This window comes from Phyllostomus discolor, chromosome 1 (genome assembly GCF_004126475.2).
Source record: "Phyllostomus discolor isolate MPI-MPIP mPhyDis1 chromosome 1, mPhyDis1.pri.v3, whole genome shotgun sequence".
Classification (NCBI taxonomy): Eukaryota; Metazoa; Chordata; class Mammalia; order Chiroptera; family Phyllostomidae; genus Phyllostomus; species Phyllostomus discolor.
In genome coordinates, this window is record NC_040903.2 from 154,362,956 (window position 1) to 154,380,991 (window position 18,036).

Sequence of the window (18,036 nt, forward strand, 5' to 3'; positions counted from 1 at the left end):
TGCCTCCATAGGTCCGGTGGATGAGGAAGTGAGGAGCTGAGTGCAAAGAATGGGTGGGCGGGCCTGTTGTTGCCGGGAAACGGTGGAGCCTAGCGCCCTGGGCCTCCTCTTTCCCCTGGAGCTAGGTTGATTGAACTTACATATTTTTTAATTGTATATACTGACTTTTAGAGAGAGAGAAATATAGACTTGTCATCCACTTATTTATGCATTCACTGGTTGCTTCTTGTAAGTGCCCTGACTGGAGACCCAGTCCTCACCCTTGGCATTTTAGTAGGCTGCTCTAATCAACTGAGCTACTGTGCCAGGGCCCATTTCGCTTATTTCTAGTGATTTCAGACGCGGTAACAGTGCCGTCCAGAGATTTCCTGCTCAGACAAGGAGATCCAGTTTTCAAGGCTTCTTTCTGACTTGGCTTGCTCCCTTGAGCAAGTTCACCTCCTCAACAATTCTCCAGGCCAGTGTTTGTCTCTGAAAATGTCAGCCCTTTACTACCCAAGTCAGAGCCCTTCCGCGGTTCAGATGGGGAAGGAGGAGACTTCTCTTATAGGACATCCCATTCAAGTTATGAGGCCTTCCCTCATTCATGTAATCAATAGTCGCCAAGCTCCAGTTGTGTTAGACGGGAATTTAAGACATAGACTAGGTATGGGTTCCAGAGGTCTTTACAGCTTAGTGTAAGTGGGTGCGCCAAGGGGCAGACAACTTTACAAATAACAGCAAATAGTTACAGAGAATCTGACAGAAGTGTGGTCAGAGTACATACAGGAGACAGTGGTCTTGGGAGGAGAGTGTCAAAAACACTTTTTAAAAGGAAATGGCCTTTGCCCTGTCCAGGTGGTTCAGTTGATGGAGCGTCCTCCCCTACACCAAGAGGTTGTAGGTTTGATTCCGGTCAGGGCAAATGCCATATTTTGACGTGTATAATTCACACTCATGTTTTTTGGCCCAAACTTTCAGGGAAAAAATCTTTCATTTTAATTTAATTCAAGTATTTGTTTATTTATATTTAGATACTTGTTTCTTGTATTATAAAAGAATTTTAGCATTTATTTTTGAACATACAGATATTGTTATTACTTTCTAGAGTTACTTTTAATGCATAAATAAAAGAATTTAAAATACATATGTATATATATATATATATATATATATACATATATATGGAATTAGTACTACCCATGTAGAATGCGCATCCTTATTTTTCCCTCAAAAACTTAGGCAAAAAATGCACATTACACATGGCAAAATATAGTATTTGCCCTGACCTAGGTTACAGGTCAAGGACCCTGTTCCCTGGTGCTTCAGGTAGGCAATGGATCCATGTTTCCCTCTCTCTTTCTCTCTCTTTCCCTTCTTCTCTAAAATCGATAGATATTTCCTCAGGCGAGGATTAAAAATACTAAAAAATAATAGGAGGTGACCTTTGATATCTTTTAGAGGTTATCAATATGCTGAGATGCAACTCTTCTTCATCCCTAAATCCCCAATTTCCAGGGCTGGTTACTTCTAAAAAAAAACCATCAGTAGAAATAACTTGGCTTATGATCTAGTCTCTAGATGTGTCCGAAGTCAATTAATATGGCTATGGTGTTAACAACTACCACCCTGTGAAAGTAACTACAAGGTATTCCCTTGCTTACATTCATAACCATTCTTAGAATATGCACATAGAAGGAAGTGAAAAGCAAGGAGGTTACAAAACAAAGGAGCAACTAAAAGGCAAGATTTTGATGGTGCTTATTTACAGAGAATAAATGGGCAGAGTGGAATCTCCCACTGAAGGATCCTTAGAGTCCTCCAACTACCACCCTATATGTAACAGGAATCTGGCAGCACCTGATTCATAGAAAGGAGCACCTGCCCAGATTTGTGGTGTTTCATCAAACTATTCCATGGTTTCTCAACTCACTTGTGCTTTTTCTCTGATTCCCTGCTCACCAAACAAAATCTTGGTTTCAAATTTGGCCTCTCAGATATCTTGATAAGGATGTCTTTAACAGTAGGCATGAATGGAATATATTTTGTAACTTAAAGTTACAGTTGAAGATTGACAAATTGGTAACCCCAGTGATTCACCCATGTCCTCTGAGTAATTAGTGTGTGTGCTGGGTAAACCACAAACCAGATCCTGGACTTGCACAGCTGAAACCATGGTGATCTCCTCTCCAGGGACTTCTCACACTGGGAAGCCAGCTGAGGGCAGTGAACATAGGACCTGAATAGACATTTCTCCAAAGAGGGCATACAAATGGCCAATAGACACACGAAGAAATGCATAACATCAATACTCACCAGGAAAATATAGATTAAAACTACAACGAGATATCACCTCACACCTGTCAAAATGGCTAGTACCAATAAATCAACATACAATGTGTTGGTGAGGGTGTGGAGGAAAGGAGACCCTCATGCACTGTTGCTGGGTTTGTAAACTTACGCAGCTACTAAGGAAAAAGAGTATGGAGTTCCCCCCCCCCCCAAAAAAAAAATAGAACTACCTTATGACCTGGCATTTCACCCCTGGGTATTTATCTGAAGAAACAAAACATACTAATTTGAAAGGACAAATGTGGCTGTGGTTGGGTAGGTCAGTTGGCTAGTGCATCTTCCCCATATGCCAAGGTTGCAGATTCAATCGCCAGTCAGGGCATGTACAAGAAAGCAACTAATGAATGCATAAATAAGTGGAACAACAAAATTAACCTCTCTCTCTCCCCACTCTCTCTTACTCTCACAAAATCAATTAGTCCTGACTGGTGTGGCTCAATGGGTTAGGCATCATTCCTCCAAGCAAAAGGTCACTGTTTGATTCCCAGTCAGGGCACATGCCTGAGTTGCTGGTTGGTACCGGCTGGGGCACAGAGGAGAGGCAACTGATTGATGTTTCTCTCCCTCTTTCTCCCGGTCCCTTCCCCTCTCTCTAGAAATAAATAAATAAAATCTTTAAAAAAACAATTAACGACGACAGCAACAAAAGATCCCTAGCTAGCATCATCCCTTAAACAAAAAGTTCGCGGGTTTGATCCCTGATCAGAGCACATAGGAGAGGCAGCCTATCAGGTTTCTCTTACACATGGATGTTTGTTTCTCTTTCTTCTCCTCTCTCTAAAGTAAGTAAGTAAATAAATCTCTTTTCAGGAGCTTTTCCAGACCAAAGGAACTTTGAGTATATCTACATAAAATCAATGCTTTTGTTGAGTCTCACAGTCTCTCAACTGGCCTCTCAACTCATTCAACTCGTTCCCCTCACTCCCTTTCTTCACAGTCCCCACATCGGCACTGGGCCTCAGGATTGGCTGGTGCTGAGTGACGTCTTCAGATTGCGACCCAAGAGTAGAGCCCGCGTGGTTATGTGGTTACGCGTCCGTGGATGGCTCCCGATTCGCGTGCACGAGTGTATGAACCTGCGGTGCCTACGCTTTGCCAGGACTTGCAGTGGCCTTAGGGGCCCGATGGCGGAAACGCTCTCGACTGAGGCGGAGGCAGCGAGCGGGTTGAGGGCTCCGGTTCAGCAAAACGGAGACGCGGGTGGCGTCGCGAGGGGTGAGCCGCCCCCAGGGCGCCCGCAGCCGGCGGCCCGGGGAGTGGAGCTGGCCCCAAAGGACGGGCAGCAGGCCACAGGGAGCGAGGAGCAGGCCTCGGCTGCATCGCAGGACCCAGGCAAACGGAAGAAGCGGCGGGGCGCAACCGGGGAGCGCGTGGTGCCGCCCCCGAAGAAGCGCCGGGCAGGGGTGAGCTTCGGCGATGAGCACTTTGCAGAGACCAGCTACTACTTCGAGGGCGGCCTGCGCAAAGTGCGGCCTTACTACTTTGACTTCCGAACCTACTGCAAAGGCCGTTGGGTGGGCCACAGCTTGCTGCACGTCTTCAGCACCGAGTTCCGAGCCCAGCCCCTGTCCTACTATGAGGCTGCGGTCCAAGCAGGGCGTCTCCGCCTCAACGAGGAGCCGGTACAGGACCTCAGCATTGTGCTCAAGGTAGAGTCCTGATAGGGCCGGCCGGAAGGGAGCGAGGAAAGGGGCAGGGTTTTTTTCCTGAGCAAGTAGGACATAGGTACTGGAGTAAAATCGGAGTAATTCCGAAGCTTTCTCGCTTTCACTTGGAAAAGTCTTTCAGCCCCCTCCTCTCACCCCATCTCCACAAGTAGCCTCAGCGCTTCAAAACTCAGTGCTTCAAAAATAGTCCTTTCTTGTTTCCAAAGGACTGAAGTTGAAATTCTTGCGGCTCCTTTCATGCAGCAGCCTTGTACCACTGGCACTGACAATGATCACTCTCTATTTTGCATTGTGGATGTCTGTACAAATAATATAGTAGAGGCTGTCATTTATGTCTCCTTACTATGTGTTGGGTACAGAGTTAAGCATTTTAAGTACTTAGTATTTAATTTTATCGACAGCCTTGTGGGGTATATATTGCCACCTCATTTTACCTGTGAGGAAACTAAGGTAAACCTTGCAGAGGTAAGGCAACGGTGTCGCCTCCAAAGCCTGTGTTCTTATAACTACTTCAGTTATTTACTATAGAGCCTGATATGACTGAATGGTGAACTGTCAGGGATAAAGACAAGCTGCCTAGCCCAGTGCTTTGACCCTTCTTTAAAATTCCTTCACAACTAAGAGGTACTGGACACCCCTGTCAGTAACACTGGCTCACCAGGTTGTGAGAGGAGAGGAGGAGATTTCAGCATTCCGGGAATGGATGGTGGTTTGAACCCTCTTCCCCATCCCACTTTTGAAAAGCACAGATCTGGTCTAGCCTTCACATTTTACAGACAAGGACACAGACCCAGAGAGGTGAAGTGACTTGCAGTGGGCCTGTGGGGAATCTAGCTCTAGAGCTCAGATCTCTGGACTTAATGCTTGGTGTTATTTCTTGAAGGTCATGAAAAGTGATGATTTATGGAGATTTTTCCTCTATTTTAGACAAATATTTATCTTTTGAATATAACATTATAGAGAAAATACAAATAAGCAAAATCAAAAACCATCCATAATCCCACCACCCAGAGATATTACCATTAATGTTTTGGGTATATCCTTTTAGTTCTTTTTTCCAGTGCCTGCTTCTGCCTGTGTTGTGTGTCTGCATTTTTACAAAATGAGAATGCACTATACATACTGCTTTTTCTGTGTAAGGACATATTGTGACCATTCTTCTGTGTCAATAAATAACAGGAGGCTGTGTGTGAGGTTGACTGGTGACAGGTTGCTGGCCTCCGGGCTGACCGATTGCCTGTGTTGTTGGCAGGACAATGACTTCTTGCGGAACACAGTGCACAGGCATGAGCCACCAGTCACAGCAGAGCCTGTCCGCCTGCTGGCTGAGAATGAAGATGTGGTGGTTGTAGACAAACCTTCTTCCATTCCTGTGCACCCCTGTGGCCGCTTCCGACACAACACGGTCATCTTCATCCTGGGCAAGGAGCACCAACTGAAGGAGCTACACCCACTGCATCGGCTTGACCGCCTTACCTCAGGGGTCCTCATGTTTGCCAAGACAGCAGCTGTTTCGGAGAGAATACATGAGCAGGTTCGGGACCGGCAGGTGAGCCTGGCTTTTGTCTCACGTAAGTCTCTTCCTGGGCTCACAAATGCTGTGTGTCAAAAGGGTGTCCCTGAGTCCTAGCTGAAGTGGGCCATTGTATTTGATCTGGCCATGTGTCCTACCTTCAGGGAGGTTAACTCCTAAAGTGCCAAAAACGGCTTATTAATATCTCATGTGTCAAGAGATTTTTAGAGATGGCATACACTGCCTCTCTTGGTACTTTGCTCTTTTGATGTTTTAAAGTGCTGACAGGCTGAGCAAGGTTTTTGAGATTGTGGGGAGAGCCTACCTGGTGGAAAGATTGTGGATAAAATTGGAAGAGGCTTGGGTAAAATGGTTAAATGATAGTGATTGTGGTCTTGAGACTTGTAATTGTGGATCTGATTGATACATTTATTGAGCGCTTACTGTATACCTGGCTAAGTACCAAATGCATTGAGTCTAACTTTCTGAATCCTTATAACAGCCCTTTGAGATAAAAGCTTTTCTAATTTCACTTTTTCTAGACAAGTTAAATGGGTTTAAAGAGGCTAAGTAATGGACTCTGAGTCACAAAACTGGCAAATAGTGGAGCTGGGATTTGCATCGTCTTCTGTCTGGCACTGGTGTATTCCTCACCACTTGCAGAGGATCAGGGTTTCATGACTTTAGGCTTTGTGCTGATTTTCTCCCTCTTCCCTCCTGTGCAGCTGGAGAAGGAGTACGTGTGCCGGGTAGAGGGGGAGTTTCCCGCTGAGGAAGTAACCTGCAAGGAACCCATCTTGGTAGTGTCTTACAAGGTAGGGGTGTGTCGTGTAGATACTCGGGGCAAGCCCTGCGAGACAGTGTTTCAGAGACTGAGCTACAACGGCCGCTCCAGTGTGGTGCGGTGTCGGCCACTCACAGGTCGTACCCACCAGATCCGAGTCCACCTCCAATTCTTGGGCCACCCCATCCTAAATGACCCCATCTACAACTCAGTGGCCTGGGGTCCCTCCCGGGGCCAGGGTGGCCACATTCCCAAGACGGATGAGGAATTGCTGCGGGACCTTGTGGCAGAGCACCAAGCCAAACAGAGCCTGGATGTGATAGATCTCTGTGAAGGTGACCTGTCCTCAGCACTCACAGACTCCACAGCTCCCTCCTCAGAGCTGGGCAAGGACCACCTAGAAGGCTTGGTTTCATCTGCCCAACAGATGGATGGAATACTTGAGGCAGCCCCTCAGGGTCTGGACACAAAGGCCCTGGCGCCAGGGAATGCAGCTGAAAAAGATGTTGTGAATGAAGAGATAGACCCACTCTGTGCAGAGTGCCGACTGGTGCGACAGGACCCCTTGCCCCAGGACCTTGTGATGTTTCTGCATGCCCTACGCTATAAAGGACCAGGATTCGAGTACTCTTCACCCATGCCTACCTGGGCACAGGATGACTGGCAAGAGAACTGAGACCTGTGGCCTATGGAAAGATTACTTCTTGGGTTGGAAGAAGCCATGGAATAGGAACTGACCTCATGGAGTAGTACTCAAGCTTTCTGTTAGGAGTGGAGCTGGATTCTTAAAGGAACTGCTTATACTTGTTACCTCCTTCAGCTAGAGTTTGGGGACTTTTTGGTTTGTAAATATCTCCCTTTTTCTTATATCTCGTGTCTGGTTTTCCTACTGCATTTTTTTTAATTGAGGTAAATTACATAACATACAATTAACCATATTAAGGTATACTTTTTAGTGGCATTTAGCACATTCACAATGTTGTGCAGCCATTATCTCTTTCCTGGTTCCAAGTGTTATCATCACCCAGAAGGAAGCCCATACCCAGTAACAGTCATTTTCCGTTTCCCCTTCATCTCAGTCACTGGTAACGGTTAATCTACTTTTTGTCTCAATGGATTTGCCTATTCTGGACTTTTCATATAAATGGATCATATGATAAGAGAACTCTTTGGTGTCTGTCATCTTTTGCTTAGCCTAATATTTCAAGGTTTATCCAATTTATATTATACATCAGTACCTCTGTCCTTTTTATGGCTGAAGAATATTCCATTGTAGGGGTATATTATACTGGCTATGTTTTTGTGTACAAATTTTTGTTCAAATTTGTATTTTCAGTTCTTTGTACCAAAGACTAAAATTGCTGAGTCATATGGTAATTCTGTGTTTAAATTTTTGAGGAGTCATGAAACTTTTCCATAGTGGCTGAGCCATTTTGAAACCGGAAAAGCCAGCATTTGTGCTGCCTGTCACCACCACAACCACTGAGTAGGGACAAGGACTGAATCTTTATGGGCACTTTATTTAGATGCGGCAGTCTGAGAAGATAGTGGACTGTGTACCTTCAAAAAAGTCTTAACGTTTCATCTCAAGCCCACCTGTTTATGGGAAGAAGAAAAGGGTAGGTAAAGGATTTGAAAAAAGGTTAATTAGATAAGAGTTTCAGTCTGGATGCAACCTTCCTAGTATTTATCTGTTGATCAATAGTTCTTTATCTGCCACACACATGTTCCTTCCCTGGCACACCAGGGCTCAGAGACGTAGTTTGCAGGCCCCTGGGGCATAAGGGTTGAATTGCTTGTCAACCTGGAGTCCTGTATGTCCTGCATTCCAGTTCCTGGAATAACAGCTTCCCACAGGCATTAATCCCTTAAGCCTGTCAACTATGATAGAAACTAACGTCTTTTAACTCTTTCAGTTGCCCTATCAATTTTACCTTCCTGTGGACTACACACCATATTTACAATTTCTCCACATCCTCACCAATACTTGTTTTCTGTTATTCTGATTATAGTTAGCCTAGTGGAGTATTATCTCATGGTTTTGATCTGCATCTCCCTATTGGTTAATAATGTCTAGCATCTTTGCCTGTGCTTATTGGCCATTTTTATGTATTTGGAGAAACGTCTTTTGACTATTTTTGAGTTGGGTTGTTTGCCTTTTTGTTGTTGAGTTATAAGACCTCCATATGTATTTTGGATATAAGACCATTATCAGATAAATAATTTGCATGTGTTTTCTTCCATTTTGTACGTTGTCTGTACATTCTGTTGATAGTGTCCTTTTATTCACAAAAGTTTTAATTTTTTTTGTTGTGGTACGAACACTTAACATGAGATCTGTCCCTTAACAAACTTTTATGTGCACAATACGTATTGTTAACTGTAAACACAGTGTTGTATGGCAGATCTTCGGAACTCAATCATCCTGCATAACTGAAATATCATACCTGTTGAATGGTAATTCCCCATTTTCCCCTGCTCCCAACCTGTGACATCACCATTCTGTTCTCTGTTTCTATGTGCTTGACTTTGTTAGATACCTGAAAAAAAAATCTTGTTTTCCTTTACTCACTTCTTAGAGAATACTCTATACTTCAAATGTGTGGAGTTTTCCTCACACCAAGGAATAATTTTAGACCAGTGAGGAGGTGTCCTACAGTTTAGCTCAATTCTGACACTGTCCACCTGGAGAGAGGGTCAGATTCCACAAATTCAGGGCTTAGTCCCACATTGCCGGTGTCGTTTAGGTTGTCACCTGTGTGCTTCTGACCAACCATAAATCAGAGGTTCCCACAACCCTCTCTGATTTAATCATTTACTAGAATGGCTCAGAACTCAGGGAAATGGTTTACTTGGTAGATTACTGATTTATTACAAAGGATATTAAAGGATACAAATGAATGGCCAGGTGAAGAGATAGGGTAAGGTCTGGAAGGGTGTTGAGCACAGGTGCTTCTGACCCCGTAGATGCCACCACCTGGGCATGTGGATGCCTTCTTGCTCACCAACCTAAAACTTCTCTGAGCCTAGTTTGTATGTCTTTGGAGACACATCTGTTCAAATCCTTTGCCCATCTTTTAATTGTCTTATTTGTGGCTGGAGGGGGTTTTGCTATAGAATTGAGGAAGTTTCTTATATATATTTTTTAAAGATTTTATTTTATTTATTTTTAGAGAGGGAAGGGAGGAAGAGAGAGAGAGAGAAACATCAGTGTGTGGTTGCTGGGGGTCATGGCCTGCAACCCAGGCATGTACCCTGACTGGGAATATATTTTTTAATATTAACCCCTTAACAGAAAGATGGTTTGCAGATATTTTCTTGCATAAGTGGCCTTTCACTCTGTTAATTGCTTCCTTTTGCTGTCCAGCTTTTTAGCTTGATGTAGTCTCCCTTGTCTGTTTTTGCTTTTGTTGCCTGTGCCTTTGACAAGTGTAATTTTGATGCAGTCCAACATTTTCTTTTATTTTTAGCGCTTTTGATGTAATTGTCTGAGAATCTATTGGCAAATCTAAGGTCATGAAGATTTACCTCTGTATTTTCTTTTAAATGTTTTATAGTTTAGCTCTTATATTTAGGTGTTGGATTCATTTTGAGTTGATTTTTGTATGTGGTGTGAGATAGGGGTCCAACTTCTTTCTGTTACATGTGGATGTCCACTTTGCTTGGTGATACAGATACCTGATCAGATCACTGGCGTGGGGTGGCAGGGGAGCAGGGAGGAGCCATAAGAGAAGGTTGCTTGAGGCAATGGTAAACAGAATAGGATGGGATTGGCTGAGAAGCTGATTGCCTCCAGAGTGAATGGAATTATGGACTAGAAGATTTGAAATGAAAGAAGGGCTCTCAGGCTCTCCGGCTCTCACTTCTGCTTCAGGGATGCCTGGATGAACATCCTGCAGCTGCCAGTGTTTCCCAATGGACAGTATTTTGGATGGGAAGGAACTCCGGATGCAGCCTAGGATCAGGCTGGCCAGTCAGAGGGTGGCAGGGTTATTCTTCTTTGGGTATCTTATAGAGGGAACAACCTTCAAGGCAAAAGCCTGCCGTTCTTCCAAAATTGTGTAGTTTTTGTATCTTACATTGTTCTAGTTTGTAAACTAATCCTATGGAAATAAGATAATTAAAACAGAGAGAATACTAGGAGAAAGCAGGTGTTAAAGAGTGTAGCCTTAATTAATAGGTGTGATTAAAGCTATAACTGAAGAATTGAAGAGCTTAGCCTTAACTGATAGGTTTAAATGACTAAGGCATGTGGAAAGCTGTTACTCCAAAATTGTGAAGCTTTCGAATAAAGACTCCTTTCCTTTATCCCCAAACCTTTGCCTCTGGAATTTTGCCTAGAGGGCAGCACAACCCCACTTGCACCATTTGTTAGAGAAACTGTTCTTTCCCCATTGAATGATCTTTGCATTCTTGTAGAAAATCAATTGACAACAGATGTATAGGTTTATTTCTGGACTCTTGATTCTTTTCCATTGATCTCTGTGTCTGTCCTCCACCACTGCCACACTGCTTTGATTTCATTCCTACAAAAGAGGGTGATAAGATTTTTTTTAATTTAGTTTTTTATTGTGGTAAAAAACATGTCACAAATTTACTACTCTGGACTGTTAAGTGTACAGTTTAGCAGTGATAAGTATGTTCACGTTGTTGTGAAACAGATCCCCAGAGTTTTTTCTTCTCAGCTGACAGAAACTCGATACCACCCCTCTTTCCCCTCCTACCCCAGGGCCCTGGGAACCACTGTTCTCCTTTCTGTTTCTATGAATTTGATTACTTTAGATACCTCATAGAAGTGAACTCATACACTTTCATCTTTGTGATCGGCTTATTTCATTTAGCATAATGTCCTCAAGGTACATTCAGGTTGTAATGTGACAGGATTCCTTCTTTTTTAAGGCTGAACAATAAATACTGCGCCGTGCGTGTATGCCAAATTTTGTTATCCCTCATTCACTATGAACACAGGCTGCTTCTGCTTTTTGGCTGTTGTGAATAATGCTGTTGTGAACAAGGTTGTGCAAATGCCTCTTAAATATCCCAGTTTCAATTCTTTTGAATGTATATCCAGAAATGGGATTGCTGGATTATATAGTAAATTCTACTTGTAAGTTTTTGAGGAATCTCCATGCTGTTTTCTATAGCATCTGCATCATTTTACAATCCTATCAACAATGAACAAGGGTTCCAATTTTTTCACATCCTCACCAACACTTAATATTTTATTTATTTATTTATTTATTTTTAGCAGTAACCATCCTAATGGTGATTATCACCTAATGGGTGTAAGGTGATAATCTCATTGTAGTTCTGATTTGCATTTCCTTGGTAATTAGTGATATTGAGCATCTTTTCATTTGCTTTTGGCCATTTGTATATCACTTAGAGAAATGTCTATTCAAGTCTGTGCATTTTTTAGTAGGGTTGTTTTTGTTGAATTCTGTATGTGTTCTTTACGTGTTCTGGATGTTAACCTTACAGATGTGTGATTTGCAAATACTTTCTCCCATTCTTCAGGTTCTTTTTGTTCTGGTGATTATATCCTTCGATACACAAAAGTTTTTGAGTTTGATGTCCCATTTCCTTCTAGCAATGTTTTGTCATTTTCAGTGTATATGTCTTATACCTCCTTGGTTAAATTTTAATCCTAAATATTTTATTTTTTTGGACGCTATTTTGAATGGAATTGTTTTCTTAATTTTGTTTGGATTGTTCATTACTTGTGTATAGAATTATAACTGATTTTTGTGTTGATTTTGTGTCCTGCAACTTTGCTGAATTTATTAGCTTAATGCTGTGTGTGTGTGTGTGTGGATTGTTAAAGCACCTGTATTTTTTCCTGTCATCTGCAGAGAGAGATAATTTTACTTCTTCCCCTCTAAACCCTTTGCATACTCTCTTCATTTGAAGTTTGTTCATGTTTTCACAAATGGCAATTTGATCAGTTATTAACTACATCAGAACAACTAAGAATTACCTAGTAAAGTGACAGAGCAGCAGCAGCTGGAAGCATAATAGTGTGGCTCGAAGGCTTTGGGAACTTTGGAGACAATGGAGGCACCAATGAGGGCTACAGTGACAACAGGAGGGAGCCCTGGGCCTGTTGCTCACCATTCTGGCTGTGGAGGAGGTTTACTACTATTACGGCATCCTAGCCAGTGGCACGAAGCAAGTGGTCAACATACAGATGCTGATCCTATGATACTGGAGGGTGTGAAAGGTGGTGCCAAGATAAAAAGATAAGTAGCTCAGTTTATATCAAAATTCTTTAAACATTTTCCAGAATTGTCTGCTTTTGTTATCAGTGCACAGTTAGTTATCTGTGAGGATCAAGATGTATCAATTCACTAACAAGCAATTAAAGAGTTTCCTCAATTTGCCACTGGGGAAAGTTCCCAGTGGCTGATACGCTAATCCAACTTTTGCAAGCAGATGACTGCAGAATTTAACTTAATGAACAATGCCCTGTTAGCTTTATTTAAATCGATGCAAAAGGGACTTTAAGTGGCTTATTCATCCAAATCCTTCAAGGAGAGGACACTGTTAGAGAATGAGTAATCATAATCCTTTCCACAAAATTTAAGACTTTACCAGATGATGTCTTTTTTTTTTGACACTAATACTTAAATTTATTTTTTTTCTTTCTTTCTTAAACCAATTTATTTTTTTTTCAAGATTTTATTTATTTTTAGAGAGAGAAGGGAGGGAGAAAGAGAGAGAGAAACATCAATGTGCAGTTGCTAGGGGCCATGGCCTGCAACCCAGGCATGTGCCCTGACTGGGAATCGAACCTGCAACGCTTTGGTTTGCAGCCCACGCTCAATCCACTGAGCTACACCAGCTAGGGCTAAACTTATTTTTTTTTTCTATACATTTCACATGCCTACTTTGTTTAAGCATTGCAGAAGACTGTTTTTGGGGGGGGGTTTTTTACTGTTGTTCAAGTACATTTGTCTCCATTTTCACCCTACCATGACCACCATCCCCTCCCCGCCGCGCCACACCAGATGAAGTCTTAACAGAGGAAGTAAAGGAATTTAGATGAACTGAATCCAAACAGGTCCTAGAAGATGTGACTGGGGAAGAGTCTGTCCTATTCATGAACAAAGTATCCTGGGTTACAACTCTTTTAGACAGCAACTTACAGAGTTGGTAGCTAACCAGGCTGACCTGGAACACTGAACCCATCGGATCCCGAATATGTGGCCAGGCTCTTACAGTACAGACGGTGCCCCTCTTCTCTTAAAGTGCATTCTACAAAGTCTGTGGCTTATTTCTGTGAGCAGGTTCGCCCTAACCTCAGCTCTTTGACTATTTCAGTGGGAAGTCCCGATATATATTTGGAGGTATTGAAACTTGGTGGAGATGAGTTCATTTTGTGATGACATGGAAAAGCTAGAAAGAACTTTAAGGAATCAAAATAAATTATTGGAGTCATATTATTGGAGAGGCATATTATTATGCCTCTCCCTCCAGAAGAAGCAGAAAATGGAGAATCCTGGTAATGAAGAACCCAAGCTGCAGTTCAGTTATGTGTAATGTTTGTCATACAGCTTCTAGCAGTTGGACTGAAAACTTCCAGATTTCTTAACAGTCAAACTGAATGCAGAAGAGCTCAAAGATTTTAAAATTAGGCTACAGTGCTTTGCACAAGGTCTGAAGTTTTGTATCAGACAACTTCACTTGGCTCTCCAGGGGAAAAGAGACAAGGCCTTATAAACAGAAGAGAACAAGATTAAAGTTATTGCATTAAAAATAACAAAGAATGCCATTGTTTTAATCAAGGATCTCTTCCACATTCCTCCTCCTATAGGAGCACAGTAACATTACCCTGGAAATATACAGAAGGTTGAAATCAGTCAAAAGAGAGCTGATGAAGATACAACTTTTGGGTTTACCACCAAGAAATTTCCAGCAGGACCAAAAAGGGATGTCAGGCAGATTTATAATCCTCCTAGAGGGAAATATAGTAGCAATTTGGGCAACTTTAATTATAAGAAGAAAGGAGGCTTCAGGGGATGTGGAGGTGGCTGAGGTTGGGGATCATGAGGAAATTATAGTCGTATAGTCGGGGATGACTCTACTGAATAAGACGTCATATTTTTCAGGATTCTCATGCACTTAATATACTTACCTTCTACTACTCACTGGATTGCTGGGGATGTCCCTTTAAAAGAACTGCTGCCTTCCCTGGCTGGCATAGCTCAGTGGATTGGGCACAGGCTATGAACCAAAGTGTCGCAGGTTCAATTCCCAGTCAGGGCACATGCCTGGGTTGCAGGCCACGGCCCCCAGCAACTGCACAGTGATGTTTCTCTCTCTCTCTCTTTCTCCCTCCCTTACCTCTCTAATAAATAAATAAATAAATAAAATCTAAAAAAAAAAAAAAAAAGAACCGCTGCCTTTAGCTAAAAATTTAATGTTTTTTCTACCTTGTGTGTATGATCTACTTTTGCAACAGACCATGGTTGTAGGTCCAAGGTAAAACCACAGCAATATTCTTGGAGGCTTTGTGCACAATCTTGACTTGTTTTTGCAATGTCATTATTCGGGCTTCATACTATGAATCTTTTACTTTTAAGCACCTTCATGATTTTTATTGAGAGCTATTCAAGTCTAAAATGTAATGAAATTCAGTCCAGTTCTGATAACTGATAAAGATTATCAGTTTTGAAAAGTTACTGATTTTTCTCTCCCCTCTTTCTACCCCCACCATCTCCCCAATATATGGAAAAAAGTAATGGTCATTCTAAACATTTTATGTTCTTTATTTTTAAATAAAGCTGCTAGGCAGTAGTTCAGCATTCCTACCTAGTGTCACAAGAGCAAATTATCAGCTTTCTTAAAATGTAGAAATGACATTACTTTTCTAGGAGAATGCAAATTGCTTTGTACTGCTTACTTACCTCTTCTCCATATGTTGTGATATGAACTATTTTTTTCAATTGTTCAATGAACTGGTTTTTCAAAAGATTTTACTTATTTTTAGAGAGAGGGGGACAGGAGGGAGAAAGAGAGGGAGGGAAACATCCATGTGAGAGAGAAACATTGACTAGCTGCCTTGCCCCAATCGGGGACCTGGCTCACAACCCAGGCTTGTGCCTTGATGGGGAATTGAACTGGTGTACTTTTGCCTTGCCAGATGATGCCCAACCAACTGAGTCATGCTGCCCAGGGCATGATATAAAACTTTTGAATATGGGATCTTACTAGATGAATGGAAATGTGAATATATAATGTACATACACATAAATATATATGTGCATGTATGCATGCTATGAAATTTGGCTATACAACATAAATAATTTTTTTAAATTTTAGGAATGTGTAGTCTTTGACATGGTGATTATCCTTTTGAGGCTGAATCCATTATTAACTTGTTATCTAGGTTTTCCTCCCATTAAGGAATTTTGAGTCGGTTGTACTTACCTGATTATCATAAATCTAAACCAAAGGCTGGATTTTCAAATATAGATTTGGAAATCCCTGTTGGAGAAACACAGCCAAAATATTGAATCGGATTTACATATAGTTTTCTACAGAATGATATAGAATAATTTAAAATTTGGGGATTTAATAGCCAGGGCAACCCAGGAACGTGACTTGATAACATAGTATGCCACTAACTAAGGATGCTCTATCAGTTTGCTTTTGTCACTTTGAAAATTTTAACTTCTTGGGTTATTAGTAAGAATTATTATGTAAGTTAACCAGACTTCCAGCCAAGACGGAGGCATAGGTGGATGCACCATACCTCCATGCACAACCAAGATTGGAACAACAACAATTTAGAGGCACAATAACACCTAGAACTGACAGAAAATTTATCTGAATGGAAGTCGGAGAGCCAAGAAGTTGAAATAGACCCATTCATCCAGACCGGTAGGAGGGGCAGAGACGAGCAGCCAGGCACGGGTTGCGACTCTGAGAGCAGGGAGAGTTGAGAGCAGGGAGAGTTGGGCGCGTAAGGCATCCGGGGTGCACAAGATCGCAGCGGGTGGACCCTGAGTACACAAGCAGCAGCTGGCAGACCCAGTGAGGCGGCGATTGTGGAACAGGGCAGAGCGCGCAACCCAGGATCCCAGGGAAGGGACTGAGGTCCCTCAGAAAACGGAGCTACCGCCATTGTTCCTTCTCAACCCTGCCCTCACATACAACGGCACAATCTAGCGACAGGGGTGCCCAGCCCTGGTGATCACCTAAGGCTCCGCCCCTTACTATAACAGGAGCGACCAGACCAAAAAAAAAAAAAAAACAACAACAACAACGAGAGAGAGATTGCTCAAACAGAAGAACAAATCAACAAATCAGTGCCCCAGAACTCATCCTTTTGAGTGACCAAGAGATAGCTAACCTATCAGATGCACAGTTCAAAACACTGGTGATCAGGAAGCTCACAGAATTGGTTGATTTTGGGCACAAATTACATGAAAAAATGCAGGTTACGATAAAAGAAATAAAGGAAAATACACAGGAAACCAATAGTGATGGGAAGGAAACTGGGACTCAAAACAATAGAGTGGACCAGAAGGAAGAAAGAAAAAACCAAACAGGAAAGAATGGAGAAATAAGAATTCAAAAAAAATGAGGAGAAGCTTAGTAGCCTCCAGGACATCTTTAAATGTTCTGACATCCGAATTATAGGGGTACCAGAAGAAGAGGTAGAGCAACAGATTGAACACATATTTGAACAAATAATAAAGGAGAACTTTCCCACTCTGGCAAAGGAAATAGACTTCCAGGAAATCCAGGAAGCTCAGAGAGTCCCAAAGAAGTTGGACCCAAGAAGAAACACACCAAGGCACATCATCATTACATTAGCCAAGGTAAAAATGAAGGAGAGAATCCTAGAAGCAGCAAGAGATAAGGGGACAGTCACCTACAAAGGAATTCCCATCAGACTGTCAGCTGATTTCTCAAAAGAGATCTTATAGGCAAGAAGGGGCTGGAAAGAAGTATTCCAAATCATGAAAGACAGGGACCTATATCCCAGATTACTCTATCCAACAAAGCTTTCATTTAGAATGGAAGGGCAGATAAAGTGCTTCTCAGATAAGGTCAAGTTAAAGGAGTTCATCATCACCAAGCCCTTATTTTATGAAATGTTAAAGGGACTTATTTAAGAAAAGAAGATAAAGAAAAAACATGTATAGTAAAAGGACAGCAAACTCACAATTATTAACAACAACACCTAAAGCAAAACCAAAAGAAACTAAGCAAACAACTAGAACAGGAACAGAACAACAAAAATGGAGATCACATGGAGGGTTGGCAACAGGGGAGTGGGAGGAGGAGAGAGGGGGAAAAGGTACAGAGAATAAGGAGCATAGATTGTAGGTAGAAAATAGACGGGGGGGTGGTAAGAATAGTATGAGCAATGTAAAAGCTAAAGAACTTATGACACATGGACATGAACTAAAGGAGGTAATTGGGTGGGAGAGGGTATACAGAGTGGAGGGGAGGGAAGGGGGGAAATGGGACAACTGTAATAGCATAATCAATAAAATATATTTTAAAAAAAGGATTATTATGTAAGTTAACCAATAGAGTCTTTAGGCTAAAACAACAGGTGGGGGGTTGTAGAATGTTTAATGTCATTGGCATTTTTAGTAGGATAGGCTCTTTGCTCTGCATTTGACTGTTTCATATATTTTTGTTCCATAGTTAATCTTCCCTCCCCAAGTTTGCTATTCAACTCCAATGTCTAAATGACATTTTCTAGTAGTTTGAAATATTTTTTG

General features: G+C 42.0%; 1 protein-coding gene and 1 pseudogene across 2 annotated transcripts; both read left to right on the forward strand.

The window, feature by feature from the left end:
- The first annotated feature begins 3,335 nt into the window (after positions 1-3,335).
- RPUSD2 (RNA pseudouridine synthase domain containing 2) lies at positions 3,336-7,672 on the forward strand. Of its 2 annotated transcripts, none has more exons than XM_028507746.2 (3): positions 3,336-3,980; positions 5,251-5,547; positions 6,237-7,672. In XM_028507746.2, exons 1-3 carry the CDS (start codon positions 3,354-3,356, stop codon positions 6,969-6,971), a joined length of 1,659 nt encoding a protein of 552 aa, XP_028363547.1. In that variant the 5' UTR covers positions 3,336-3,353; the 3' UTR covers positions 6,972-7,672. The 2 variants fall into 2 exon arrangements, with proteins under 2 accessions (XP_028363547.1, XP_035887648.1); XM_036031755.1 differs by having other exon boundaries at positions 3,336-3,734.
- Positions 7,673-13,418: 5,746 nt separating this feature from the next.
- LOC114492232 lies at positions 13,419-14,475 on the forward strand (annotated as a pseudogene).
- Positions 14,476-18,036: the final 3,561 nt, after the last annotated feature.